Raw genomic sequence first — 27,865 nt, 5'->3', positions numbered from 1 at the left:
CATCACCTCTACGACATGCGCTACGCTTTAACTGCCATTGAAACTCTATTGTTTCTATATTGCTACAAAATCACCTTTTGGAAGAGTCAGTTTCAGTTTCTGTTATCTGGTCATGATCGCTTGCTGTTCCTACCTTCCTGGTATTTATGCAAGCTTGATTGCCTATCGCTCTATATTCCACCCCCACCCACTTCGCAGATTCTCACGCTCTCTGTAATGTAGGCTCTCCAGTTCTTGGTTTGCGACCTGTCTAGAAAAGCTGGCTGCATTTCGTGAAATTGCAAACTTTGAAGCACGCGTCGGACAGGCTCTTGCGTGTCATAGAATCAAAGTCTTAGCACGTGTCGAAGCGAAACTAGGCAAGGAAATTGCTGTCTTTTCATGTTTGTAGAACTAACGAGATGTACAAGCAATACCCGCCAAGAAATTGTGCCCAGAGGAGAGAGAATATTGATCAGGACTTTAAAACAGAAACATGGAAACATGAACTACACCGTAGGGCAATCAATTGACATTTTTATATCCAAAGATCCATGTGAAGAGAGACCAGGATGGAGTAAATGAGAGAAAATTCAAGAATAATCTGAGCAAAACACTTCTTGAGGTGAAGTTCGATCAGATATAAATACTTGGTTGTTCCAAAAGGTCTAAGTGCATTCGTGAATGCCTCAAGGCCAGCTGGTGGTTTCTTCTCGCCAACCAATTCCCCAATCTTTAAGCCACGCTCCTTGGTTGGAGAGGGAACAATTGTGTCTATCTCGGGAGACAAAAATGTTGTCTCGGCTAGAACAAGTGTGATATATGTCGGGAGAAGTGCTACCAAGCGAAAGGCAAGCATGATCATCACTGCCAAAACCTCTGCGGCGGCGCGCTTTTTTGTATAAGTGTCTTCCGGGGAGATAAGCGCCATTTCCACAAAATCGTAGAGCTGGTCCATGAGGGCCTGCGAAAGGCCGTATAGAAAAGCGGGGATGGCTAACTTTTGCCACCGGTTCTGGCCAGGTTTTCTCCGCAAAGACAGGAATGGGACGCGCTGGGCCGAGACAGTAGCGCAAGTGAAGACTAGATGGAGTTCACATAGAAGTGCGGAGGAACAGGCGTAAGCCAGTGGTCTCAGCAATTTATGTGGAAACACAAGTCTTCCTAGTATATTCCCGATGGTATCGGTTGCAAACAAGTATACCAAGCCGACGACCATTGTGCGCATGAAAGTGTATAGGCCCTGTGCCCGGTAAATTAGGCGAAAGCTGTCTCCGACATTTCTGAAACTGGAGTGCTGTCTGATTTTGCTCTCCGTTTTCTCCGATATGGTCTTGTCCTCCTGATAAACCTGCAGAATCAAAAGTGTTGGTGCGACGTGCCCAAGGATGTACCGGAGCTGGCTTGTGGTTAGTTACTCTGTAGCAAAGACAAAGCAAGGGAGAAAGCGAAAGTTGCAACTATACCAGGGCAGGGAGAATAAAAAGGCTAAGTAATAAAACAAAATAGTAGATTGGAAAGTCCATTCCTTCCGAATCTGGAAATTCGTCGTCAAAATCAACCGGTCTGGCCAGTTTTCCATGTCCTCCAGGACTGAGCAGGATGTTCAGCACCCGATTTGGGATGACCCAAACTAATTTTCGGCTCAGCTCCGGGTCCATCTTGGTTGAACCACTGAGTGAGCGAGTCGTCAATGGCACAAGACGAGGTAAAATGATAGAAGATCGTCGGAGGAACCGTCGGTCGTGGAGATCAAGCAGGGTCAACGAACGAGAATAAGTAGGCATAAATTACGGGAGAGTGAACGGAATGGTTTTACGCCCATTCGACTCGACTTCAGCGTGAGATTTTTCCACTTCGACCCCTATTATGTAGGCACCCGCGACATCTGAGACATTTGTTGCCTCAATACTTTATCCTCTTGGTTCTTCTAAATCTCCTTTTGGAAATCTTTTTAAACGTCTTTCAAGACATCTTTTGATTCCATTTTCCAAGGTACCTTTCTGAACGTCTTTTTCAACCCTCCCAGACAGATAGTTATGACGCCTAATTAGGCCCACTTAAAACATCTTCTTGGTCCGGCTGTGGGCTTGTTACCGAAGACCCTTGGCAGAACAGTCGCTTTCACGATGAGCAAATATGAAGTTCCGAAGAACTCGTTTCACGCTGTTCTTAGTCGCCTTGTCCTAATTGCTTTGCGGATTCTCTAATTCTGTCCATACACTAGGCCCAAGAAGGAAGTCCACTCACAAAGTACATCTAAAATAGTAGGTCAGGAGCGGTTATTTCTAGGGCCGAGAGGCTTATTTTTAAAATTTCTCCCTTTTTGGGGGATATGTTCCACGCAAGGCTTTCTTTCGGACTTTATATTCAAGATAAACAAAGTAACATACGATCTTGAAACACGTGCAGAAGTAAATCCGAGACTTACTCCTCCCGGAATCCCATCTTGGTCCAATTGTCCAACACCTTCTGGAGATCCTCAGGATACGAGTTCTCAAAATCGGCAGCCACCCAATCCCTCCCGGTGGTATACTCGGTAGGCATAAGAACATCAGAAACGACCTTTCCACCTCAAGCCAGCGATCCTTTTCCCTGCGACATGTACGGAATAAGCGGGAAGCCAACGAGTAATGGCAGCCGCTTCGAGGCTGGGGTCGACAGGGGTATCGATCTCGAGCAAGTCATTGTCGGCTTTTAATGCCTCTACAAAGGATCGGAAGCAGAGGTGAGGCTCGGTGTTGGAAAATTGGCATCGATCCGCATCAGTCCCATGGTTCATGGTGTATCCATGGGAACTCGAAACTCGGCCTCGGATATCGCGCTCGTCTATGTCTAATGCAGACAGCATCGTATTGCCGATCGCTAGGGTCTGCTGTTAAGCGCCGTTCCAATGACGCCGGCACTTGGATCGGCAGCGGGGAATAAATAAAACGGGTCGAGTCCCCAGTGCACAGACAGCCCAGAAAGGAGAGACATCATGTTCTATCAACCGGGAGTGACAGAGCACAATCTTCCCCACGATCCGTTCAAGGTGAGCTTCTCAGGATGATGGACAATTGACAACAGCTAACTGAATAGGCGTGCGTGGTACCGCGTCCGATCGGATGAATCTCCACCCAGAACAAAGAGGGCCAAGCCAATCTGGCGCCCTACTCCCAATTCTACAATCTCACGTTCGACCCGCCGTACGTGATGTTCTCGTCTAACCAGACGGTGGAGGGCACACGTAAGGATACGGTGGTCAACGCGGAGCAGACCGGACGGTTCGTCTGGAACTTGGCCACGTGGGACCTTCGCGAGGCCGTCAATATCTCGGTGGAGCAAGTACCCTATGGGGTAGACGAGTTTGAGCGTGCCAAGGTAACCAAGGAACCGGCAACTTTGATGGATGTCCCAATGGTGCAGGAATCACCGGTGAAATTCGAGTGCGAATATCACTCCACCGTGCGGCTACCCGACAATCCTCCGATGGGCACCGTGGACGTGGTGATCGGCAGGGTGATCGCTGTGCATATCAAGGACGAAGTGCTGACGGGCGGGATTCTGGATATCAAAAAGACCAAGCCGATTGCGCGCTGTGCATACTACCAGTACACGGTGGTGACAGAGATCTTTGAAATGGTGATCCCCGGCATGTCCGAGGACGTCCTATACGGGTTAGAGGGGAGTTCGAAGCGCAATCGTGAGGCCGAAACGCGGAACCTGTGATCCAACGTGATGCCAAGCTAGAAATTGGCCCTGGAAAAAAGATACGAGGGCTTGAATCATACCAATGTCTCAAATATCCGGGGTTGAGAGCAAGCCGTTCCAATTGATAGATAGCAATTTCCGAATTTGACCGGTAAACACGATTAGCGAGCTACTATCAAAGGTTATTAGTGTTCGAGACCCTGCATAAAGGAGGACCCGTCGCCTCCGCGATAGGAGTTTGTTCGGAGTCTGGCGTGTCCTTGTTGCAGCCACGCCAATCACAGCTCTGCCCGCTTCATCTACCTTGGATCACTTTCAAACACATGGTCCGGCCAAGACGCGAGGTTGCACCGCTACTTGCCAGCCAAGCAGCGGTGCCAAGCCCCTGCGCCAAGAAGCCATCTCGGAGCGCCAAGTACGGGGCAAAGAGGAGTCCATTGGTTATGAAGTGGCTTGGCGGGAGGCGGTTTCCCTCTTTTCCTCTCGTTCAATACGAGTCTATCGTCAAAGATGGCCTTATCTCGCGTGATACCGGTCCCAGCCACAACTCTCAAGCTGTATCTCCGTCGGACCCCAGATGCCAAGCTCTGTGCTACTATGGTACTACTGCCACTGGCACATGGGACTGGCCCGGCTACTGACGGCCTGGGTTATCCAATTCTAGCCAATGCTCCGACCACTCTTCCGGAGTCTAATAGAAGCTCCTAATCCTTCGAGATTAGTGTTATCAAAAGACGGTGGCGCGCGGGGAAGAGCGACCTTCCCGGAACGGTAAGCCTTAGTCTCCTGGGTCGACTTCTTTGCTTGGGAGGGGGATTTAAAAAGGGATTGCACTTGCCCTTTGAGACCACCGTTCTTGTCTCCCTCAATCGAATCAAGATGAACGCCTCCGACCCAATCGACGTGGCCGAGGAAGCCAAGTCCAGGGCTATCTCACACGATGTCGTTATCAGTGAGAAGCAGCGGGAGATTGAGCCTGCTCCAGTTCAGAGTGTGTCCTCCGCTCACGACGAGGATGATGCTCTCCACAAGAACTACCCCAATGAGGAGGATCTGCGAACACTGCGCCGCGTTGCGGGCAAGATCCCTTGGACTACCTTCACCGTCGCCTTTGTCGAGCTCTGCGAACGTTTCTCCTACTATGGCACAACGGCCGTCTGTATGTGCATGGCTCCCCCAAGCAGTAACCTGTCTAATTGAGTACAGTCGTGAACTTCATCCAGCGTCCTCTACCGGCCAACTCTTCCACCGGTGCCCTCGTGGCCGGTGCTGACTTTAACAACGATGTTCCCGGCGCATTGGGCATGGGACAGCGTGCCTCGACCGGTCTGACCTTGTGTGAGTAACCCGAAACTACGATCTGGATCGATTCTGACGGAAACAGTCAACCAATTTTGGTCCTACATCATGCCCTTGATGGGTGCGTACGTGGCTGACCAGTATTGGGGTCGGTTCCGCACTATCTTCGCCTCTATTGCCGTGGCCCTCGTCGGTCACTCCATCTTGATCATCTCGGCCATTCCGAACGTTATTGCTAGCCCCGGTGGTTCGATCGCCTGTTTCTCCGTTGGTTTGGTGATCATGGGTGTGGGTACCGGTGGTTTCAAGTGAGTATCTCGTTTCAAGCCCACAAGCACACCGGCTGAACCGTTTGCAGGTCCAACATCTCTCCCCTGATTGCAGAGCAGTACGGAGATGAGAAGCCCTATATCCGAGTGGAGTCCAATGGCGAGCGCGTCATTGTTGACCCCGCTGCCACAGTCTCTCGCATCTATCTATACTTCTACCTGATGATCAACGTTGGCTCATTGACGGGTCAGATCAGTATGGTCTACGCCGAGCGCTACGTTGGTTTCTGGCTCTCCTTCCTTCTCCCCACCATCATGTTCTGCCTCTGCCCGACCGTGCTCTTCCTGTGCAAGTCGCGCTACAAGCTCCATCCTCCTACCGGCTCCGTGTACTCCAAGGCTTTCCGTCTGTGGCAGTTGGCCATGAAGGGCCGCTGGTCTCTTAACCCACTGCGCCTGTTCCAGAGCACCACTGGCTCTGGCGACTTCTGGCACAACGTCAAGCCCAGCCAGATGGGTGCAAATAAGCCGGAATGGATGACCTTTGATGACGAGTGGGTAGATGAGGTGCGACGTGGACTCAAGGCCTGCAAGGTCTTCCTGTGGTACCCGCTTTACTGTAAGTGTACTCCATCCCGTCCGATAATTCTCTGCTAATGAAACCAGGGCTGGCATATAACCAGATGTTGAACAACCTGACCTCGCAAGCGGCAACCATGCACTTGGGCGGCGTGCCAAACGATGTCATCAACAACCTGAACCCCTTCGCCCTGATCATCTTCATCCCCATCTTCGACAGGATCGTCTACCCCGGTCTGCGTCGGATGGGCTTCAACTTCACCCCTCTGAAGCGTATCACGGCCGGGTTCTTCGTGGCCGGCTGCTCCATGGTCGTCGCGACGGTCACCCAGTACTATATCTATAAGTTGGGACCCTGCGGCAACCAAGCCAACTACTGTCTCGAAGAGGAGGGAAAGCACACCAATATCACCGTCTGGGTGCAGACTCTGACCTACGTGCTGGGCGGTATTTCCGAGATTTTCGCATCGATTACCTCGCTGGAGTATGCCTTTACCAAGGCCCCTCGCAACATGCGTTCCCTCGTGCAGGCGGTGGCACTGTTCATGAACGCCATCTCCGCTGCGATCGGACAGGCATTGGTTGGTCTGTCGGCAGATCCCTTGCTGGTGTGGAACTACGGCGTCGTCGCTATTCTGGCCTTTGTCGGCTGCGCAGGATTCTGGTTGACCAACCACAAGTTGGATCGGGAGGAAGATGCACTGAATATGCTCCCGCAAAGTGGCTACCAGGGACGCCAGACAGGAGATGAGGAAAAGTAGACCTCGTGTAATGACAAAGTGAAAGTTGTAACGTGTAGAATCAAAGCCGGTGCACGGCTATTTTATTCTCATCAAGACTCCCATTCTCACTTGTATCCAATATGGCATTAATGGCCAGCATATTGTTATTCGTCTTCTTCATCCTCGCCCTGTTCTTCTTCATACTCCTCCTCGTCACTCTCGCCATCTTCTTCCGCGGTCTTCTGGAGATCATCCTTCTGCTTCTTCACGGACGCATTGGACTGCTTCGCGCGGCGTTTGGTGCCAGCCAGTCGCTGACCATCTCGCTGGTCCTGGTCGTCGCCCTTTACGAGCTCCTCAGCCGAGTCACCGGTATCGAGGCCATGGTCGCTCCCAACTGGCTTCTCTGATTGTCCATCGCTGCTTCGCGTATTGTGCCTGGGCTGATCACCCTCACTAGCATCCTTCCTCGCCTCCTTCGCCCGCTTCGTGTTCCCAACATACTGTTTTCCCTTCTTCGACGCTTTCACCTTCTTCTCTTCGGTCTCTTCTTTCTGCTTATCGCTCATCTGCTCCCACGCTTTCTTGGGCAGATATCGTTTCCTCGAATCATCACCCTTTCTTGCAGTGCCGGAACCCTCTTTCGTCTGCCAATCTTCCTTCGTCCACTGGTCGAGATGTTTCTGGGAAGAGTCCTGTTCTTTTTTGTTGGTGTTGTAGCCATCGCCGCGCTTCTTATACTCCGATGCCATCATTTGCGCCTAAAGAGTTAGGACACGAAAAACGGAGGCTGGAAGGTGGGAGGAAATGGAATGAATACCTTGCGCGCGGACCATTGACCGGGCTTGCCCCCCTTGTCGCCGGCGTGAATTTCCTCTTTCACTTCATCGCGCAGCTGAGGATCGGAATATTTCTCTCTGGGTGCCATTTTTGTGGATTGTCATCAATTGCCCGGGGCACAATGGATATGAAACATCCCAAGTATACCCGCCGTCGTCCATCGGGATGTCATCGTTAGACATCTTTCTAGGGTTGTCATTTCGGTCTCGGGTGACATCATCCACCTGTGGAATGCGAACGTCGCGTGGGAAAATCCAGTTTCAACTCATCATTCTTTACAGGGAGTTCTTGTTTCGAGGACTGTTTTAAACTCTGTCCATCTGAAATAACCGGATGTCAATTTTACATCTCGATCTCGATCTCGATCGGATTTCGTAAACAAGGTTTGTATAAGCAGATTCCATTCCAGATCACGATTGTATAACCAACTGTATAACCAACGCCAAAACTACATGAAAAAGTCATCAGGTATATACTCCGTATATACAGGTATCATCATAAAAAGCCCACAAGCCACACACACAAACACACACTACCCGAGGGTACACTACTGCACCACGGGACGAAGACGGAAGCTCGGACCCTGCACAAACTCCAGCCCGGTGTCAATGTCACCCTTCAGGGCGAATTTCATATCCTTGGAGTAGTTGTCACGCGCCTGCCAGGGCGCCTGATCGGCAGCCATCGGGAGAGTGCGCTGGGCAACATTGATATAGGTCGACTTGAGGTTGAGCAGGGGTCGCTCCAGGAGGGTGCCGGCCTGAGAGGACTTGAGGCGGGGTGTGGCTGCGATGAGCTTGCGGGACTCCATCTCCTTGACCAATCTGGTAACGAATTGGGCGGTCGCATCGGCGCCCAAGGTCCATGAAGCGTTGGTGTAGCCGATGACGAAGGCGGCATTGGGCAGGTCCTGCAGCATGACGCCGTTCCAGATGTACTTGGACCCGACATCGAGCTTCTCTCCGTCAACGGTCAGGGTGGCGCCACCGGCAATCTGCAACTTCAGACCGGTCGCGGTAACGATGATATCGGCGTCAAGGGAGTTGCCCGAGTTCAGGGCGATACCCTTCTTCGTAACCGTCTTGATGGTATCCGTGCAAACGTCGGCCTTGCCTTTACGCAGACACTGGAAGAAGTCTCCATCGGGAGAGACACACAACCGCTGATCCCAGGGGTTGTAGCTGGGCTTGAAGTGCGGGTCGTAAGGGATGTGACCGGGCAGTTGGCGGGTGACGGTTTGCCGGAGGATCCAGCGGGAGAAGTTGGGGAAGCGCTGGCAGAAGACGAAGAAGATGCGAGTGGTGATGATCCAGATCACGCGCTGCAAGCGCTGGTACACGGAGGTGGGTAGGATGTAGGCTAGCCAGCGGCTGGCGCTGCGGTTGGGGAGAGACAAGATGTAGGTCGGACTGCGCTGGAGCATGGTGACGCGCTGGGCCTTTTCGGCCATGTTGGGGAGCAGAGTAATGGCCGTGGCTCCACTGCCGATGATGACGACCTTCTTGTTGGCGTAGTCGAGGTCCTCGGGCCAGAATTGAGGGTGGATGATCTGGCCCTTGAAGTTCTCCAGACCGGAGATCTTGGCTTCCAGAGGCTGGTTGTAGTTGTAGTAGCCCGTGCCGAAGATCACGTAGCGCGTGGTCAGCGTCTTGGATTTTCCATCGGCGTCCACGTTCAGGGCCCAGGTATGCTCCTTACTCGACCAGTCGGCCGATTGCAGCTTGGTCCGGTAGCGAATGTGCTTATCGATACCGAACTTCTCCGCGGTGTCCCGCACGTACGTCTTGATGGCGGCGCCCTCCGCAATGGGGTTGCTGCGGTTCCACGGGTTGAACGCGAAGCCAAAGGTGAACAGATCGGAATCGGATCGGATACCGGGGTACTTGAATAGATCCCAGGTCCCGCCTAGGTCATCGCGGGCCTCGAGAATAGCATAGCTGAGACCGGGCAGGCGTTCCTGCAGACGATAGGCGGCGTTGATGCCGGAGATGCCCGCGCCGACGATGACGACGTCGAAGCGCGACTCGGACTGCACGTTTGCGTGGCCGTTCATGATGTTAGCAATGAGTTTGTTCTGATAGGAACTGGAGGAACGGAGTGCAATTTACATTCTTAAAGAGGTTCACATGCCTCGGTTTCACGGTGATCGGCGGTGGATCGCTTATCGTGATTTGCGTCCGTGTGTTTGGCGGGGGGGCGGCGACATTCTACTGAATAGGGGAAACAGCTTATGACGATATCACTAAACTTGCATCTGATATCGTCTGGTAGCGGGTGGCGGTATTCCACGGTTATGTTCTACCGAATGCGGTACCTTAAAAGAACCCCTACTGGTGTAGATGGACAATCGAACTTGACCTATATACTAGGGCAATATGGTAATACTTCATTTGCACCCTCGAGACGTCCCTGTAGAGTTCTGCGTTCGATGAGTTCTGATCACTGTCCAGGCACTGTGAACCATGACATCGCACGTTCACGCTGACCCCGGTCCCCCGTTCCCCGGTCCAGTCCAGCCGAGGGGATCTCCACCATGAACGGCCTCGGCCCACACGGAAAATTGGGGGTGCGCATCATTACCCCAATGGGATAGCACTGCGAGATCGTCTGCTCGTCCGAGGTTCACACGCGCGATGAAGCCGTAGTCACTTTATCAGGCGCGGTGCTCGCGTGTCGAGAGCTTGTCCATGCTCATGTCCATGTTCATGTCCATTCCCATGCCATCATGTCGCTATCATCGGTGAAATTGACTCTCCAGCAGAAGCTGGACTTCCTGCCCGCCGTCGTATCAATCGTGCTCGCCGGCTTCTATTCTCTCTTAACGGGTATCTGGCGCACCGAGCGCGAGGCCAAGACCTTGTTCCTGCATTTCGGCTATGCCATCTTCCGCAAGGCCACCGCACGGCTGTCGCCGACGCAGATGCAGTACATCCTGCCTTCCTCCGACAAGATCTATGAGCGGTATACCAAGAAGAACCGGATCCAGGCTCAGTCCGTGGAGTTGGGCTACGGTGCCCTCGGCCACTGGGTTGGCGACCGCAATGCGACCAACGTGGTAATCTGGTTCCACGGTCGGTGACAATCGCACACGATTGAAGAAATGACTCGCTGATGGTATTATAGGCGGCGGATTCGGTCTGCCCGCCAACATGGGCTACTTCAAGTTCTACTCGCACATCGTGCGCGATCTCGAGCGCGCCGGCAAAAGCGTCGCCGTCTTCAGCCTCACCTACACCTTGGCCCCGCAAGCCACTTACCCAACGCAACTGAAGCAGGCCGTCGCTGCCCTGCGCTACATCCTCTCCCAGCCCGACCGCGACCCGGCAACCGTCTTCCTGGGCGGTGACTCCGCCGGCGGCAACCTCGTGGGCGGCGTTCTCTCCCACGCAGCGCACCCGCACCCGCAAATCGAGGCATTGAATCTGAGCGGGAACCTCGGTGGCGCGGCCATGATCGCACCGTGGACCCTCATGGACACGGACTTCCCGGACATGGAGATCTACCACGGCGGAGACCTGATCACGCAGGCAGTCGCGCAGCCCTGGGCATCCGCGTACCTGGGCAATGCCCCGCGGGACAACTACACGGACCTGTCGAACGCACCGACCGACTGGTACGTGAACTTCCCGGTGAACCAGGTCCTGATCACGGGCGGCGGGAACGAGATCATGTTGCCGATTATTCAGGATCTTGCGGAGAAGTTTAAGAAGGGATTCCCCAACGTGGAGTTGATGGTGGGGCATCGCGAGTGCCACGTTGCGCCGATTTATAATCTCGAGCTCGGCGATAGCACCGAGACGGAGCAGGGGAAGAAGGTCAAGTCGTGGTTGAGTGAGTTGGCCGTGTAAATACCCGAGGCAAGGGGGAGCAGATAGTGTTTATAGTTATTTCATGGTTTTAAAAGCATGAATGTTATTTATGGCTGTACAACGCGATTCCTTGTGTAGCGTAAATTGGCAGGTGCCTTGAAAACATCTTGGTTATTACACATAGTTGGTCCGCGTTTTGACATGTTAATTTCGCCTAAGACGTTCGCTGTGTAACCTCGGATGTACACTCTACGCGGTTCACTCTCTACGCAAAGCCATTGAATCAATACAGTCCCAGATGTGGTATCATATCGCATACATTTGAAGTAATTACAAATCCTAATTTACAGACCTACAGACCCTCCCTCTGTTGCACCTCACGCAGTCTTCGCAGCGATTTCGAGGCAATCGAGCGGATACCCTCCTGCATCCAGGTCGGCATGGCGCGCACCAGGCTAGCGGCCGACTGACTAGGGGGCAAAATAACCTGGCCGCTGTTCTGGCTGAGGATCTGCTTGCAGATGGCGTCCGACACGAACTGGACGGTCATGATGGGCTGGCGGAAGTGGGACTCGTGGTCGGTCAGAAGCTTGATCATGGGGGTGCGAACCCACATCGGGTGGACGACGCTAATTTTTTTTAAGTCAGTATGAAGGATATAAATACGAAGAAGGGGAGGGGGCGGGGTAATTACCTGGTGCGGACCGCGGGGGCGTTGTACCACGCCTTCAGCTCCTGGCGCAGACTCTCGTGGAAGGCCAGGGCACTAGCTTTGGAACCGCAGTAATCGGCCATCTCGCCGATTCCGACGAAACTGGCCATACTGGCGATCGTCACGACGTGGCCGTGGTTGGCGCGGATCATTGCGGGCAGGAACTCCTTGACCATGAGGAAGTGGGAGATGGTGTTGACCTCGAAAGTCTGGCGGATCTTGGCCTCGGGCTCCTCGAGGATGGTCCCGTCGTGACCGACGCCGGCGTTGTTGACGAGAACGGTGGGATCACCGTGGTCGCTGCGGATCGCCTTGGCAACCTCGGCGATGTTGGCGGAGGAGGTGATATCGGCACGGTAGAAGGAGACGTTGGCGGGGAGCTTGAAATTGGGCTCGTTGATGTCCAGGATCACGACGCGCACGCCGGTCTTGGCCAGGTCCTCCATGACCTGCTTGCCGATGCCGCTGCAGCCACCGGTGATGAGAATGATCTCGCGCGTGGACTGCCAGCGCTCGCTGCGAGTCCAATTGTTCATGGTCCATTGCGACAGAGACTTGTTGACGGAGCGGAGGACACCCAGCGCCAGCAGGACGGCCAGCGCCTTTTGAGTGAACGGCTTGGCCAGGAGCTCCTGCGCGGGTCCGGGGAGCTGCGCGAGGGCAGTCTGAGAATATTGCTGGACGAGATCGAGGGCAGACATGACGGTGGTTGAAAGTGAGTCGGAGCAAAGAAGCGCGCTGCAATCTTTTAACTGTCGCATTATCCGTCGCGCAGCATAACCGTTGCGCTGGGGCCGAGGCTCACGCCGAACGGTGGTTCCTGCACCGATGAAGTCGGGATCGCTGAGTTAAACTCGAAAGGGAAAGCAATGCGACCGGCTCCACCGTGGAACGTCCCTCATTTCACATGTTCGCATGGCTGACTGCATCCTGGTGGCGTCCCCGCAGTCTGCACCCTATTTTCAGTAATTATTCTCCGGATTCGTGTGGAAACATGGGGAATCGGGGGATCTGCTACCCTCGATGATATCACCGACACGATATTGCACATTCACAAGCTCGGCTCGCGGTTGACGGTAGAACAGTCGGACTCCCTACCGGTCTACGGCTACCGTTCGACCTGTAGTCGCGTAATCAACTATTCAACTCGCCAACACTAGAGTGCTACTGTAACCGAGGCCGACCCTTCCCCAACACACCTTGACGCCCATTGTCTCATGCCGATCACGGTGGGGTTGTAAAATTAGGAGCAAAAACGGATCTTGCTGCACCTCTCCTCCTCTTTCCATCGCCATTGTGCATCTGTCCTGACTCTGCCTACTTTTGGAATTCCATCTCCGTACAAGCTCAACTATGGCGATCGGCGATAGCCTCCCGGTCCTGTTGGCCTTTTCCGTTGTCGAGGCCTATTTCCTCCAGCGCACCGTCTTCGCCGATGAGGCGTTTCGGACGGTCGTGCTGGGTGCCCTGGGTATGAATTTCGTGCTCAAAGGCTTCTACAGTCTGATCATTTGGCCCTTGTTCATGAACCCGCTGCGCCATCTGCCCACGATTCCGGTATGACCGAACCCCCCCCCCCCCCTGGACGGAGTATAAGAGCCTACTAACCGGGTCGACTGTAGGGCTTGATGAACCACGCCAAGATCATCTTCGACTCTCCACGCGGTCGGATGCCGCTGCACTGGATGAAGACCATCCCCAACGATGGCCTCATCCACATGCGCGACACCATCAGCCAGAGTTACCTGATAGCCACCAACCACCAGGCCCTGCTGGACATCATGAGCACCAACACTTACGACTTTGAGAAGCCCTGGCGTGCGCGTAACTTCCTCGCTCGCATCCTGGGCTTCGGTCTCATCCTGTCCGAGGGTCCCGCTCACAGGAAGCAGCGCAAGGCCCTGACGCCGGCGTTCAACATCAAAAACATCCGCGCCATGTACTCCCTCATGTGGGACAAAACCAACCAGCTGCTGGTCGAGTTGGAGAAAGAGCTCAAGCTGAACCCGATGGAGGGAACCAACCCGGACGAAGGCTATGGCAAGTTGGAGATGGGCGTGTGGGGAAGGTATGCTCACCGAGTGGCGGAATAGCGGAATAGCAGAACATTGCTAACGTTCATAGTCGTCTGACCCTCGATATCATCGGCCCCGCTGCTATGGGTCGAGACTTCCGCTCGCTGCAAAACTCCGACAACAAGGTCGCCGAGAGCTTCCTCAACATTCTCGAACCCACCACCGAGAAGATGGCCTTCCTGGCTATGAACTTTACCCTACCCCAGTGGATCGCCCAGCGTGTGCCCTGGCATCTGAATAAGGTCGTGGCCAACGAGACCGGTTTCCTTCGCAATCTGTGCACCGACATCGTCCTCGAGAAACGACAGTTCCTGGCTGATTCCAAGGCCTCCGCTAAAGATCTCGAAGCCGATATTCTCGGTACCATGATGCTAGGCGGTGATTTCTCCGATACCGAGCTGGTGGATCAGATGTTGACATTTTTGGCTGCCGGAGTGGGTTTCCTTTTCCTCCATTTCCCCATTGACCCCCTGCTAATCTATCCCAGCATGAAACTACCGCTGCCGCCCTCACTTGGGCCTGCTACCTGATGGCTCTCCACCCAGAGTACCAGGAGAGACTTCGCGCAGAGATCCGCGAAAAGATCCCCTCCGCTGAAAGCCCGATCACCTACAGCGACCTGGAATCCCTCCCGCTGCTGAATGGCGTCTGCCATGAAGTCCTGCGCCTATATCCAACCGTCCCAGCCACCATCCGCGAATCCATCCGCGACACAATGGTCGCAGGCAAACGCGTCCCCAAGGGAACACGCATCATCCTCTGCCCATACGCAATCAACCGCTGCCCCCTCTTCTGGGGCGACAACGGCGAGGAGTTCTATCCGGAGCGCTGGATCGACACCGACAAGAACGGAAACAAAGTTCCAAACAAGAACGGCGGTGCCTCGACCAATTTTGCCGAGATAACATTCCTGCACGGCCAGAGAGCGTGTATCGGAAAGGACTTTGCACGTGCGGAGCTGAGATGTGCGGTTGCCGGTGTTGTTGGTCGCTTTGCGATCGAGATGCAGGATCCGAAACAGGAGATTCATATTGCCGGAGCGGTTACTACGAAGCCCGTTGAGGGAATGCATTTGAAAATGCGTCGTGTTGAGGGGTGGTAGATCTGATGATCAATTAATGCGTGACGACATTGGCGTTTTGTATCATATCCCGACTTGTACTGCTCGTTACTCGTGCTGAATGTCAGAAACTTGACTTTTCATCGCCTGAAAACCTACATATAATAAAGGAGCTCAAATAATTACAATTTCAACTGAATATGAAACCTTGAAACCAGTTCTAGGCTGGAATAGCACTATTAGGGCCCTATTTAGGGATAAATAAAAATAAGAAACCAGATCTAGATGGGAATGGCACTATTAGGGCCCTATTTTAGGGATAAATAAAGAAGGAGAAACCTTAGGAAGCCGGAACGTAGAATCCAATTTTCTCCGATATTAATCTCCTCTACTTACTCGCAAGGGTATAGTTGCACGTGGGACAAGAAGACAAAAGATCCGGAGTCTCTGGATAACTGTCCTCTCCGTATGTCGGATTCAGCGAAACAGCTCCCACGACATGTCCTGATTCCAGTCGAATCCAGGAGTCGATCACTTTGTTCTTCAATTTGGCCTCCGTCACGAGGACCTGTCGAGACCCGCGAATCCAGCTTCCGTACCCTCCATACCCAGAGTGCTGTCCAAAGCAAAGATTGACACCGTTGCCCTTGACATTCATTCCAGAAATCAAGCTATCCCACTTGTAGCACCACGTATCGCCATGATCATGACCTGAAAACACCGCAAGAACACCGGGCGTGTTGACAAGGGCTTCCATGAACGGCACGTCCTGGCCACCGTAGGTGCACGAGCTGGCATCACTACCGTCGGCACACCATCCCTGACCTTGTTGCGCGAGGGTATAGTCATCGTTGATTCCCGGTTCACGATGCGGGTTGATTCCGACCTCCGTTTGTGCGGCGAGCGACGCATTCGTCGGGATATGCACGAAAACAAGCGATGGGATATTCTTCTGGTACTTCTGGATGAACTCTGCGTTGGTCTTTTTGAACCAGTCGACAACGCTAACATCAACCCAGTTCGGCTGCCCGATCTCGTTCCCGGAGGAGTCCAGTTCTTGGAAGTAAAAGCCGCCTCGGCTATCGAAGAAGGTGGAATCCTGATCATCGCTACCGTATACAGGAAGATAGTAATTCGACACGCCTGCCTCGCGACCGAAGACCATTTGCTCGGTGCGTGAATTTGGCCAGCGGTGTTCCCGCGCTAGCATCGCCTCGCGGGATAGGTTGTATGCACTATCGTGATTCCCGTACGTGGAAGCCCAAGTCAGGCCGCGATCAACCAGCGGGCCGACGATCTCGTCGATGTAAACCGTGCTGTTTTCCAGAAATGCGTTGTTCCCGGTAATCAGATCCCCGTTGAGTACGACGAGGTCTGGAGATTCGGTGTCGAGAACTCTGTTGATTACAGTCACGGAGTTGACGTCCTGCTCGGGACCCCATGTGTCCCACGCATCTTTTGTCCCGTGAGTGGGAATACGTGTTAGGGATGTTGTGGGGGTACTAACTTTCTCCGAAGTGAAGATCTTCTAGAATGGAGATCTGAAAGGTACCATCCTTGGCGAATTTAAGCGGTGCGAATTTCTTCGGTACTGCGCTCTGAAGAGAAGGCAGCGCGAAAAAGAATATGGCAGCTAAAGCGTGCCACATTGTGATATCGGTGCTCGATATTCTTCTGTCCGAGCAAAGGTGTTCACATGGAAAAACAAACAAGATGGAAAATAGATGGAAAATAGATGGAAAATAGTAATGTTTATATTATTAATTTCCTGTCATGCTAGAAATCACAATGCTACCTGTCTCGTCGGCAACATCGGGTAGTACCCGAGATCTCTTGAAGAAACGAGCTAAATATCCACGTGCAGGGGATGGTGCGACTCTACTCTATGGGTCAGGGTCGTGCATACAGGGATAGGGGCACGGACTAAGTGGGGTAGGACTATAGGCTTGGCATAGTATTCCAGAGTTTCATTGGGCTCTCCGCCGGCACTCAACGTGCGTTTTGACGTTGCCGACGTGTGGAGCTCGGTATCAAGGAGTAGGATCTAGACTTCTATCTCGGGACTAACGGTAACTTGTTTCAAAGTGGTGGCCATGATGATATTCATGAATCTGGATAGTCAAGGAATCCGTTATTGTTTATGTAACATTAGTTACTAGAGATATGATTTGCTGGTAAAAGAATGGAGGCAACTTCATGGGCTACTAATAGCTGAAAGTGCATGGGTTTCCTATAAACAATCCTGTCCAAGGCTAGAGAACAAAGACGGTATTTTATAATAACAACTCGACAGGTGTTTGAGTAAAAAGATAGAAGCCCATCGGGGCATGTGAGATCTATGATCTCTTAAGACCTTAAGTTGAGTCCCCGTAGTTGTGGGCACCGTAGTGGTAACCGTGGTGGCGCTCGCTGCCAACAACTTGGCCAGCGCCTGAACAATTCGACTCCGATCTGGTTTCCGTTCTCGTCGAAAACGGCCTTGCAGTATTCAAGGGTGTCTTCAGCTCTGCTTTCCACCTGCTTGAGTGGCTTTCGTTTCAACACCGAAATGGGTTAAGATACGAAGCGTTCGCCCGCAGTGCAAGGACGTCTGTGGCGTTTCCCTCCTGTGGATCCTAGATTCTACCTTCGGCAGCCGGCGCCAAAACAGCCGTTTTACCCAAACTATGATATTAAGTAGCTTGTATAATCAAGTTGTGTTCACAACAATAGAATGGCCTAGATCATGTTACATTTCGGCAAAGCAGCGAAGCACGCCAGGTTATTCAGTGAGCCTGACTGAGTGCCAGAGAACCGGCAGCTAGGATAGGACAGTCCCAGGAAAGATGCCATCGAGTTACTCAAACAGGCCATGGATTAGACTTGATATTTGCTGTTAAATTACCACTGTACAATTTGAATACTATAATTGAGCACTCCCGAGCTCAGCGCCAGCCAGATCCGCGCCACTGCAAGATGATAGTCGGGATAACACTGACACCTACAATCAGCGCCGCGGCGATACCAGCACCGCCGCCCCAGCCGACATTGTCAAACATCTGAGGGAACCAAAACGGCCCGATGAATCCCCACGTCTGACGCACAAAGGTAATAAACACACCCACGCTCGCAGCGTCCACACGGTAGCAGTCCACCGCATAGGTAATGTTAATAGTAGTAACGATCTGGTTCCCACCAGCAGCAATGGCCGCTCCGATGATCGGGGTAATGTTCCAGGTATTGCTGGCATTGCCCAACTGCACGGCAAACACCACGATACCGCAGATAGTCAGAGCGTGGCCGATGTAGCTGAGCCACAGACGGTACTCCGCGGCCGGGGGGTGGCCAATACGCTTCTGGCGGAAAAGCATCCACCGATCGGAGATCAGCCCGCCGATCTGCTCGCCCATGACAGATCCGATAATGATGCTCAGGAACTGTAGACCGACTTGCTGGGTGTTGAGGCCGAATTTCTGAGGGAAGACCTGGGGGATCTCGATGGTAAGGCAGATGCTACCGAAGAGGAAAACCATGGCGTAGGCGCAAGCCGGGATGACCACGCAGGGCTTGCTAAAATAGCTCAAAGGCTGGATAAAGTCCCAGAAGCGCAGGGGGGTCGGGTCGATGCGGCGAAACTTGTAGATACTCTCTGCGACGCTGGTCACCTGGCGAGGCGCGTTGTAAGTGCGAAGATACAGCGACTCGGAGCCGAGGAAGAAGTAAACGATGAACTGGACACCGTTGGTAATAGCCAGTATCCAGTAAATCCATCGATATCCCACGCGCAGCACGACAAAGCCGAAGATGAACGGCGCAACCGGCACGCCAATCGTAACCATCAGAGTCCAGAAGCCCATGCATCGCGCCCTATCCTTTTTGAAAAAAGTCTCCGCGACAACGGCACTACCGATGGCAGCAGCAGGGCTGATAAAGAACGCCGTGATGGCTCGGCACAGACCCATCGTCGCGTACGAGTGACTCACGGCACAGCCTACGTTACCGACCACAGCACAGATCAACGAGATGAGGAAAATAGGTCGACGTCCGTAGCGATTGCTGAGAGGTCGCCAGAATAGAGGTGCGCCACCGAGCACGGCGATGAAGAGGGAGACTAGGTAGCTGGTGCGCTGCAAGCTCACCCCGAGATCAGCGGCGATGTTGACAAAGGCGGACTGGATCGAGGCGGCTGTGAAAAGAGCAATCATGGCGTGGAACACGACGAGGGTGAGGTTGACTCTTTTCTACACACATGTTAGACTCGTTTCTTTCATCGCAGACGGGGATCGCTGCTTACTCTCCACGTCGGCCAATTGTAGGGGTCTGCATCATTCATATCGGGGATCGGATCGAGATCGAGAGTCCCGTGTCGCTTCAGGAGATACTGGCGATGCTCCTCGGAGAGATTCGCGATCCGGTCCTCGACATAGAAGGTCTCCTGCTTGCCAGCCTCCACGGCTGAGGGGGTAGCGGAGGTCCCCTCAACATGGAGGGGATTGCTATTAGTCTTCTCCATGGCGTAGATGAGAGGGTAACAAGAAGGATAACACGAGCCAGCGTGGGAGGGAAAAAAGAGCCGGTGCAGATGCTACTTATAAGCCCCGTGCGCCGTTGCAACCAGACGCGAGTCGGAGTCCCGAATCCTGAAGCTATGCCCCGAACCTTCAAAGGTCTGGGGGTGGGGGCAAAAGCGGAGAATCGCAGCCCGGACCAGAACCAGGGCATTTGAAGACGACAAATATTGAGTTCGGAATTGGCTGGACTGGAAAAGCAGGACTGGGAAGAATCCCGGGCGAAGCCAGTGATTGGCGGGTGTGGGAGCTGGCGGGTATGAATTCTGCCCTCATCGTGGGATCGTGGGGATGAAGACCATTTGGCACTCGATCCTCCAATCAGTCATCCATACCGGCGCTTACCGGTTGAGATGAATGACAACAACATTCGGAAATATAAAACCTAGCTTGTTAATTTATACGGATTCACCGTTCCAACTGCCATATCTCCCCTTTTGCCGAATCTCGAAGAGGTTGCCCGCTTAATGCTTATTCCCGCTCGGCGTTTATGGCTGACTTGGCTCGCCACGTACGAAAATATACAAAGTATCATGCTGGGAGGGTGTATAGTATAGAATGTATTTGTCTGGTCCAGAGCAAAGCTCCGTTAGACCGAGTGGGGAGCTCATCTGTCCTTTATCTTTATCTTTATCTCTATCGCCTCGGATGTTCAAGGTCTCCACATTGTGGGGATGGCCACATTGATTCACCCCACGGGGCTGCTAGCGTGTATATCTTCAGGCCTAACCTAATTAGTCTCATGGAGTCTAGCCCCGAGCCCCGTCTAGCTCGAGCTAGACCTTGGCTGGCAGCTCCCCCCGATATCCCCGTCACAAATGATCTCGGGCGGGCTACCGTCAGATCCACTACCACTTTGCCCTTCGTTCCAGGCGAAGTGCCGTCAATGTTGTCGAACACGATGTTGGTGACGTTGACCTGCGAGGAATACGCAGCGCACTCGGTCGCATTGACATCGAAATAGCACTGGTCCAACACTACCGGGCGAGTTCAGCTGTGTGATGCCCTCAACACTGACTCGTGTCGCATTGTCCGTGAGGAAGAGGATGGGTCGGTAGAATGTGTTGTCGGGATTCTATACTCATCAGCGTTGATCCTCTATCGTGACTGTCCGGCGGTCGGGGTACTTTTAAAGGTGTGCTCCTATGCTTCGCAGAGCGGAAATGTCTTTTTCCGGGATAATTCCGGCCCCTGGGATGAGATAGTCTGCCACTAGTCCACTCCTTGCGCCGACTAGAAGCACGCCGACAATGAGGGATTTCATTGCGAGGGACTGAGCAGCACGTATTCTCAAGCTATACGGAGAAGGTTCTAGTAATTCAGTCTTCCCTATAAGAAAAGCTCTCTGGAGCTCACGATCACTCCTTTACACCTTATTTCCCGGTCTGCACCAATCTATACCAGCATTGGCACGCCGGGATGAAATGGCGATTTCTCCACGTGTAGGAAAACACAATTGCATATTTACTAGGGAAAGGATCTTCAGGGACATGTCCGCGTGGGAATCCGATCGCATCGCACGATGCTCTCCGTGATTTCTCCGCATTTCGCCAAGTACCAAGCGCGGGGATGCGGAGAGCGTCAATCGCTACCCTGGGTAAGCTCGTAATCTGCTGCGCGTCATTTACAATTGGGAAAGATTCTACCGTCTGAACTTGGTGATGGTGAATTGTGCGCGTTGGACATGGTTCTTCCACCAATCAAGGCCTGCATGTACGAGTGCGTGTAGTAAGGTGGCTAGTCGTAAGCAATTTCATCTATTTGCTGCACTTCATCTATTTGCTGCTCCAAATATTATCCTGGATATATAAAAGTCAAAGCCGAGACATTGTAAACAACGGCCTCTATTGACAGTTGGGTATAATCATCGAGTCCATATGTGCAACACCCAGAGCGTTTACAGCTTCTTGCCAGCCAGCACCAGTCCGGTGATGCAGCTAATGTTACCAGACCACCAAACCACAGAGCGGAGGTAGCTGGGACCAACCGATTCGATGTACGAGTAACACAGGCTGTACGCGACACGCGACAAGGTATACCACACACCGATAGTGTTGATGGTTTCATGAGGAACGCCGGCAACAACCGACAGCAGCACTATCTCTGTTAGCATGCGACCGTACCAATTTATCATGGGGACATACTCGCTGCCACGAACAGGGGATACCCCTCGACGGCATTGGCATGCGCCGCCTCCTGCCGCTTCAACTTGTTCAGAGTGCGCTGGCTGATCTTGCCCGCCTTAACGGCAGCTTCGCCGTACTTGGAGAGGTCCTCACGGGGCGCGACGTTGTTGTCGATACCAAGGAGCGTCTTTGTGCCGCGAGTGCTCATCAAAGCGTACGCGAAAAAAAAATTGGCCACGAGAAAGCCGGCAGCGAAGTTTGGAGCCTGTTCGCCGGGGGCGGCGCGGAGGCCGAGGGTGTTGAGGATGGAACTGCGAATGTTAGCGGAGACTTTTCCCGGGAAAGGGACACGTACGACATGATGGAAGTGATTGGTAAAGTCGTTGAGGAGTTGGAGCTCTGGGGAATTGTTTAATATAACCGAATGGTCGCATGTGGATCCGTGTCGACCGAGGAAGATGAGGTCATGTTTTGCCGATCCTCGAGCTCTGAGTTCCCCCGAACGTGATGATCGCAATTTTTGCAAAGGAAATATTCTCCAGGGGTTTTCAGAATACAATTCGTCTTTCCAGAGTTGCTATGGTTGCGGGGCTATGTTCCCCAACCGTGGGTTCCTACGTGACTACCGAGGTCCATTGCAAGGTTTCAGGTCCAAGGTTGGCAGCATTGCCTGGAATATATCGTAGGCTGCCATCCACCCATGAGGCATTTGTCTGTACTTGACTATGACTATATGATCTAAAGGCACCGATATTTTTAGAGCGTAGCTACACTTTTAAACATGTGCATGGAATATCGGCGTGGATAAGATGGAACGACCATTGTAAATGCATTTGATTGATCCCGGCGCCTGGTATAGAGGGCTCGATGCGGTAGAACCAAAATGATTCATATTGTTCAAAACTATGTATTGTACATGCTCCAGAACCGGGCTCAAGCCACCTCCCTTGCCTCATGCTCAATTTGGTGTGAGGATCCCTTGGTCGACGTCCTGTCCAACGACCCTGCATACTGCTGACTATTTGGCCGTAGCATGATCGTATCCGGCTCCTCATGCCGGTGGCTACTAGCAAGAGAAGTCTCGGACTCTTCAGCACGAGAGAATCGGTTGTTGAGAATCATCGAATGTCCTCGTCGGTTCACAACACTGTTATTCGGAACGGGCTCGTTCTCGGAAAGAAGCTGAACTTCCACTGGATGATCTCGAATGACAGGGACTCTGAGGAGCTTGTATATGCAGTTCAATGCTGGGATCGAAATGCCGTGAACGACGATCGAGAAGCATACGAGCCAGTACACCACTGTCAGAGTTAGGGACGTTCATGTTCCGGGACGGTGTTATGGGACGTTGTCTTACCGGGTATCATGGCTGCAGTTAGATTGTTAATTTCCGTGTCACTTTCCCCGGGGCCTGGGAGTAGTCGCCGGGCGTATTCAACGTATGCAATTGCCCCCACGCCTGTTTATAGTTAGCGATGAGCTTTGTACAAGACAGATGCACGTACCGATCGGTCCAAAGTACCCCATGAACAAAGCCTCTTTCCAGTCACTGCAGATTTTGGGCATGAATCGGTATCCCAGCATAATGGCGGGAATCCGCCGAAACAGCAAGATTAAAACTCCCAAAACAACCAGTCGAGAAATGGTGATGCCGGTGACTTTTGGCAGGTGAAGCTGGTCCCACGGCATACTTGCCCCGATAAAGATGAACGTTCCGTAGTTCAATACCGTCTCGATGGTGGAGTTGAACGAGTCATGTCGTGCCTCGGCCTCTGAATGATAGTTTCCATCCCAGTTGAGAGCACATCCAGCAATAAAACAGGCCAGTGTCTCGTCCGATCCAAAACAGCCACATGTTCCCACGAGAAACAACTAAAGAAGTTAGCTTCAGTACCGAAAGAAAGAGATCAAGGTGCATACCCCAATGGCAATCGGGCACAGGGAGAAACTCTCCTTGTCAATCCATTGCCTGTATCGCCGTCAGCCAACTTCCCCGATTTCCGAACTCGACCTGAATATCTTACCTCTTCGAAGCCAAGTTCAAACTCTTCCGACTCACAAACCCCACCAACAACCCATACCCAGATCCCATGATGATCATGTACAGAACCCCTTCAACGGCCCAATGAGCCAAGGCGCGACCGACGTCTCCTCCAAACCGTCCGGTATCTGTTTCTCCAATCCAGTCCCGCTTGCTCATGCCCTGTTGAGGCACGTCGGCATATCGCAAGATCGATATGGAAAGCAACAAAAATGGAAACCCAAACCCGTCATTCCCTCCCGCCTCGGCAGATATGAATTCTCGCAGGTGTCTTCGAACGTACTTGTCGGCGAACGGGCCCTTCGCCACAGCTTGCGAGAGAACGGGGTCTATACAGATGACACATGATCCGATGATCAAGGCTGCCAGCTGTCTGGACGTTAGCAACTGCGGAGAGAATATTTCCGGGGGACACGCACGAAGGATACACGAGGGACCAGCAGCAAAATACACGACGACGTGGCCAGCCATTGTATTGTCATGAGAGGAAGCAGACAGATGGTCAGCTCGACCAGACGTCGTCGCAGGTATTTTTTCGGCAGTTCATAGCCGACTTTCACCATTTGTAGTCCAATCACCATCCGAGTCATCGCCTAGTCTTGTCAGCAAACACTCACTGAGCGAATGGGTATCACCTACATAAGCAATCTCTCCCTGTGCGTCACGATTGCTCCATCGCGCTGGGTCGATCAAGTTGGTGCAGAACGGCCCTAGTATAGCGCCGACCACAAAGGATGGCACTGAAGAATTAGAAATCGTTCCGATTGAAAAAACAAAACAAAAAAGAGGTTTCGACATACAGGCTTCCCCAAGAAACCATTTCTGCTTGACCTTGAGCGAAAGAAACCCGAACGCAAGTAGGAATATTCCTGTGCCCTGTTAGACTATCCATCAACCTCGCAAAAGTTGGTGGGTGAGGTCTTACCTGAGAATGTGAGAACCACATTGAAGTTGCTGATATCGAGGATGGGATGGAGCATGGTAATCTCGCAAAAGGCGAGGGATAGAAGTTACGATCGGTGAATCATTCCAAGAGGACTAGTTCATGGACCGATTTCTAGCAATTTGTCGAGAGTGGTTTGTCCGGGAATCATGGAGAGAATAGACAGGTGAGTTTCCGACATGAGTAGAACAGACGTAATGCAGCTGGGTCAAGTAAGTCGGCCCAGTCGCAGAATGAGTTTTCCGGATGCCAGGATGATGTTATCTTTGCTGGAAAGAATGCGCCCTTTGTCAGTCACCCGTCTGAACCGTAGATGTCGTGATAAGAAGCCACAGAGACTTGGCAGGCTTGGCTACGTAAATTGCCAACATTTTGATGTGTCGTAGAAAAGAACAAGCGTATTTCCGATGCAGAAAGCTATTTTGATGGACAGGGTAGCTAGCTATACAGGGGCGTGAACCGGGCCGACTACGCGTGCAAGGGCGGGCACCACGGACAACGCCTGAAATGCAACCAAAATTTACTCTTCAACTGAGACTTGCTGAATCCATTGCCAGAGCCAATCGGATCACCTAGACCGAGCAGGTTCTTGCGCATAGCTAGAAATAGCTAGAAGCAGGTTTGGAAATAGTAACAATCAGGCCAGGATGAAACGCATCGCCTTCCAGACCGGCCACCCACCCTATATTTCCTTGATCGACAAGCCACCGAAGCTTGGTACAATCATGTTTTTCCATAGTTCCTTGCGCGTCAACGGGGCCGCGCCTCCCACAGAGCCTATCACAGTGCGCAAATACAACGGCTCATGCTTGGGGTTCCTGGCGTATGCACGGATCGACATTGCGGCCGCCTATCGCCCACTATCGGCCCGATCAGTAATCCAGGGCCAGAAATGCGCCACCCAAGGGATATTGCATGGCGCCGATTCGTGCTTCGAATTCGCCATTGCCGGCAGTTTAGAACGGCCCGAGCAGTGCCAAACCTTTCTAGAAACCTTGGCTTGATGGACGGGAGTATAAGCTTTCACCGCACGAAAGGAACGTGTAGAGGAGTATAGAGCAACGGTAAACACCGAGACCGTATCTAGAGTAACTGAAGCACTAGCTGCGATTCAGCTCCTTTATTGCGGTCCAGACACCGACTCCTTTTCATTTCGGCCCGGCCAAAATCCCTCATACTCATCACATTACTCCTTGGGTGCGTGATTTTTTTCGGAGATTGACGTAGTAAGAAACCAGCAGGAACATAAAAGAAAGCCGATTGCTGCGGTTTCATTTCATTATTCTTCTCAGTTTCTCAGCATTGCATCTGAAAGAACAAAATGTCACCCATCAACCATTTCTCCAAGTCGCTCTCCGAGTCGAAGACGAGTTGCAGTAATGTCTACGGCTCTCGATTTGCTTCGGAACACATGCCGTGCAACAGCTTCCCCCAGGAAGAGATGCCAAAAGATGTTGCCTATCGCATGATCAAGGATGATCTGGTCCTCGATGGAAACCCGATGTTGAAGTGAGTATCACATCGTCCCGGAGCCTACAAAGTACTGACATTGTCAAGTCTCGCTAGTTTCGTCACCACATACATGGTTCGCTTTTCAAACCCTGAAGCTATGGACTATCATTCTAAACAATTGCCTATCTAAACAGGAAGACGAAGCCGAAAAACTGATTGCCGAATCCTCGAACAAGAACGTAATCGACCACGAAGAATATCCCAAGTCGGTGGAAATCGAGCAGCGCTGTCTCAACATCCTGGCCGACCTCTTCCACACTCCGCAAATAAACGGCAAAGCTACCGCGGTCGGAACGGCCTGCATCGGCTCCTCGGAAGCCATCATGCTGGCCACTCTCGCCATGAAGAAGCGCTGGCAGAACGAGCGCAAAGCACAGGGCAAAGACGCGTCTCGTCCGAACATCATCATGAGCACCGGTGTCCAGGTCTGTTGGGAGAAGGCAGCGAGGTACTTTGACATTGAAGAGAAAATGGTGCCTTGCACAGAAACCCGCTTCGTGATTGATCCGGCTCAGGCTGTCGATCTGGTGGACGAGAATACCATCGGCATCGCTGCTATCCTTGGAACCACGTACACTGGGCAGTACGAGGATGTCAAGGCCATCAATGATCTCCTGATCGAAAAGGGACTCGACACCCCGATCCATGTGGATGCTGCCAGTGGTGGGTTCGTGGCTCCTTTTGTCAACCCCAAGTTGATGTGGGATTTCCAACTGCAAAACGTTGTCTCGATCAACGTTTCCGGTCACAAGTACGGCCTGGTGAGTAACCCTCGAAGATACGGCAACCATTTCCATCAACTGACAAATGCTTCAAAAGGTCTACCCGGGCATTGGCTGGGCACTCTGGCGGTCCGTTGACTACCTTCCCAAAGAACTCATCTTCAACATCAACTACCTCGGCGCCGACCAGTTGAACTTCACTCTCAACTTCTCGAAGCCCGCATCCCACATCATCGCCCAGTACTATCAGATGATCCGCCTAGGACGCAGAGGCTACACCGACATCATGAGCAACCTGACCCACACGGCCGACTACCTCACCGACCAGCTCAAGGACCAAGGATTCGTCGTCATGAGCGACGGTGGCGGCCACGGCCTTCCAGTCGTAGCCTTCCGGCTGAGTCCAGCCCAACACTTCTTCTTCGATGAATTCGCACTCTCCCACAAGCTTCGCGAACGCGGCTGGATCGTTCCCGCGTACACGATGGCAGCGGACTGTGAGAAGATGAGCATGATGCGCGTCGTGGTGCGCGAAGAGTTCAGCCAAAGTCGCTGCGATAGCCTGGTTCACGATATCCAGTTTGCTCTTCAGGCGCTGGCAGCACAGGAAATTCAGAACATCCAGCGTTATCAGGCGTAAGTCAACACCCGCTCCAGTTGTTAAATCGGGCTAACCTCAAATTTTTAGGTTGATTGGAAGTCAGCTTGCGCTTCCGAAAGCACTTTGCGTCGAACAATCATGTCGTCCCATGCTTCCGGCCCCGGAAAAGATGCCGGGAATTACTGTCAACGCTCGTGAATGCGTTGATGCATAAGTTTTAATGTACCATGATAGAGTATAGACTAGATCGTCCAGACTGAATAAATTGATTTTTCGGGTTTAGTTGAGATTATCATTAAATGCTTTTTTTTATCAAATCGTTCAGACGTATCCATC

General features: G+C 52.5%; 14 protein-coding genes across 14 annotated transcripts; 5 read left to right on the top strand and 9 right to left on the bottom strand.

Moving 5' to 3' along the window:
• Window positions 1-517: 517 nt before the first annotated feature.
• On the bottom strand, window positions 518-1,640 carry N7498_004415 (uncharacterized protein; the record flags this gene model as incomplete). Its single annotated transcript, XM_058451477.1, has 3 exons — window positions 518-1,033; window positions 1,184-1,378; window positions 1,446-1,640. 3 exons carry the CDS (start codon window positions 1,638-1,640, stop codon window positions 518-520), a joined length of 906 nt encoding a protein of 301 aa, XP_058310939.1.
• Window positions 1,641-2,406: 766 nt separating this feature from the next.
• Window positions 2,407-2,830, bottom strand: N7498_004414 (uncharacterized protein; the record flags this gene model as incomplete). The annotated part of the gene is made up of 2 exons (XM_058451476.1): window positions 2,407-2,544; window positions 2,588-2,830. The coding sequence occupies 2 exons, from the start codon at window positions 2,828-2,830 to the stop codon at window positions 2,407-2,409; spliced, it is 381 nt and encodes a 126-aa protein (XP_058310938.1).
• Window positions 2,831-2,959: 129 nt separating this feature from the next.
• N7498_004413 (flavin reductase family protein) lies at window positions 2,960-3,690 on the top strand (the record flags this gene model as incomplete). The annotated part of the gene is made up of 2 exons (XM_058451475.1): window positions 2,960-3,013; window positions 3,103-3,690. 2 exons carry the CDS (start codon window positions 2,960-2,962, stop codon window positions 3,688-3,690), a joined length of 642 nt encoding a protein of 213 aa, XP_058310937.1.
• An 861-nt stretch (window positions 3,691-4,551) lies between these two features.
• On the top strand, window positions 4,552-6,580 carry N7498_004412 (uncharacterized protein; the record flags this gene model as incomplete). Its single annotated transcript, XM_058451474.1, has 5 exons — window positions 4,552-4,831; window positions 4,879-5,010; window positions 5,057-5,279; window positions 5,330-5,859; window positions 5,907-6,580. The coding sequence occupies 5 exons, from the start codon at window positions 4,552-4,554 to the stop codon at window positions 6,578-6,580; spliced, it is 1,839 nt and encodes a 612-aa protein (XP_058310936.1).
• Window positions 6,581-6,705: 125 nt separating this feature from the next.
• Window positions 6,706-7,469, bottom strand: N7498_004411 (uncharacterized protein; the record flags this gene model as incomplete). The annotated part of the gene is made up of 2 exons (XM_058451473.1): window positions 6,706-7,302; window positions 7,362-7,469. The coding sequence occupies 2 exons, from the start codon at window positions 7,467-7,469 to the stop codon at window positions 6,706-6,708; spliced, it is 705 nt and encodes a 234-aa protein (XP_058310935.1).
• A 459-nt stretch (window positions 7,470-7,928) lies between these two features.
• Window positions 7,929-9,434, bottom strand: N7498_004410 (flavin-containing monooxygenase; the record flags this gene model as incomplete). Its single annotated transcript, XM_058451472.1, has 1 exon — window positions 7,929-9,434. One exon carries the CDS (start codon window positions 9,432-9,434, stop codon window positions 7,929-7,931), a length of 1,506 nt encoding a protein of 501 aa, XP_058310934.1.
• Window positions 9,435-10,106: 672 nt separating this feature from the next.
• Window positions 10,107-11,229, top strand: N7498_004409 (lipase/thioesterase family protein; the record flags this gene model as incomplete). Its single annotated transcript, XM_058451471.1, has 2 exons — window positions 10,107-10,452; window positions 10,505-11,229. The coding sequence occupies 2 exons, from the start codon at window positions 10,107-10,109 to the stop codon at window positions 11,227-11,229; spliced, it is 1,071 nt and encodes a 356-aa protein (XP_058310933.1).
• Window positions 11,230-11,542: 313 nt separating this feature from the next.
• Window positions 11,543-12,603, bottom strand: N7498_004408 (SDR family oxidoreductase; the record flags this gene model as incomplete). The annotated part of the gene is made up of 2 exons (XM_058451470.1): window positions 11,543-11,819; window positions 11,885-12,603. The coding sequence occupies 2 exons, from the start codon at window positions 12,601-12,603 to the stop codon at window positions 11,543-11,545; spliced, it is 996 nt and encodes a 331-aa protein (XP_058310932.1).
• Window positions 12,604-13,255: 652 nt separating this feature from the next.
• Window positions 13,256-15,079, top strand: N7498_004407 (cytochrome P450; the record flags this gene model as incomplete). Its single annotated transcript, XM_058451469.1, has 4 exons — window positions 13,256-13,459; window positions 13,525-13,970; window positions 14,027-14,411; window positions 14,465-15,079. The coding sequence occupies 4 exons, from the start codon at window positions 13,256-13,258 to the stop codon at window positions 15,077-15,079; spliced, it is 1,650 nt and encodes a 549-aa protein (XP_058310931.1).
• A 346-nt stretch (window positions 15,080-15,425) lies between these two features.
• Window positions 15,426-16,686, bottom strand: N7498_004406 (metallophosphoesterase family protein; the record flags this gene model as incomplete). The annotated part of the gene is made up of 2 exons (XM_058451468.1): window positions 15,426-16,492; window positions 16,545-16,686. 2 exons carry the CDS (start codon window positions 16,684-16,686, stop codon window positions 15,426-15,428), a joined length of 1,209 nt encoding a protein of 402 aa, XP_058310930.1.
• A 1,275-nt stretch (window positions 16,687-17,961) lies between these two features.
• N7498_004405 (uncharacterized protein) lies at window positions 17,962-19,529 on the bottom strand (the record flags this gene model as incomplete). The annotated part of the gene is made up of 2 exons (XM_058451467.1): window positions 17,962-19,257; window positions 19,311-19,529. The coding sequence occupies 2 exons, from the start codon at window positions 19,527-19,529 to the stop codon at window positions 17,962-17,964; spliced, it is 1,515 nt and encodes a 504-aa protein (XP_058310929.1).
• Window positions 19,530-21,481: 1,952 nt separating this feature from the next.
• N7498_004404 (MAPEG family protein) lies at window positions 21,482-22,070 on the bottom strand (the record flags this gene model as incomplete). Its single annotated transcript, XM_058451466.1, has 3 exons — window positions 21,482-21,681; window positions 21,729-22,021; window positions 22,066-22,070. The coding sequence occupies 3 exons, from the start codon at window positions 22,068-22,070 to the stop codon at window positions 21,482-21,484; spliced, it is 498 nt and encodes a 165-aa protein (XP_058310928.1).
• A 573-nt stretch (window positions 22,071-22,643) lies between these two features.
• Window positions 22,644-24,731, bottom strand: N7498_004403 (putative plasma membrane antiporter; the record flags this gene model as incomplete). The annotated part of the gene is made up of 9 exons (XM_058451465.1): window positions 22,644-23,011; window positions 23,068-23,169; window positions 23,216-23,582; window positions 23,631-23,679; window positions 23,735-24,120; window positions 24,171-24,344; window positions 24,391-24,491; window positions 24,552-24,620; window positions 24,677-24,731. The coding sequence occupies 9 exons, from the start codon at window positions 24,729-24,731 to the stop codon at window positions 22,644-22,646; spliced, it is 1,671 nt and encodes a 556-aa protein (XP_058310927.1).
• Window positions 24,732-26,015: 1,284 nt separating this feature from the next.
• N7498_004402 (uncharacterized protein) lies at window positions 26,016-27,743 on the top strand (the record flags this gene model as incomplete). The annotated part of the gene is made up of 5 exons (XM_058451464.1): window positions 26,016-26,203; window positions 26,252-26,279; window positions 26,341-26,967; window positions 27,026-27,564; window positions 27,617-27,743. 5 exons carry the CDS (start codon window positions 26,016-26,018, stop codon window positions 27,741-27,743), a joined length of 1,509 nt encoding a protein of 502 aa, XP_058310926.1.
• Window positions 27,744-27,865: the final 122 nt, after the last annotated feature.

This window comes from Penicillium cinerascens, assembly GCF_028974065.1.
Source record: "Penicillium cinerascens strain IBT 15544 chromosome Unknown contig_24_segment0_segment0, whole genome shotgun sequence".
NCBI lineage: Eukaryota > Fungi > Ascomycota > Eurotiomycetes > Eurotiales > Aspergillaceae > Penicillium > Penicillium cinerascens.
This window is presented reverse-complemented; position numbering and strand designations above follow the sequence as displayed.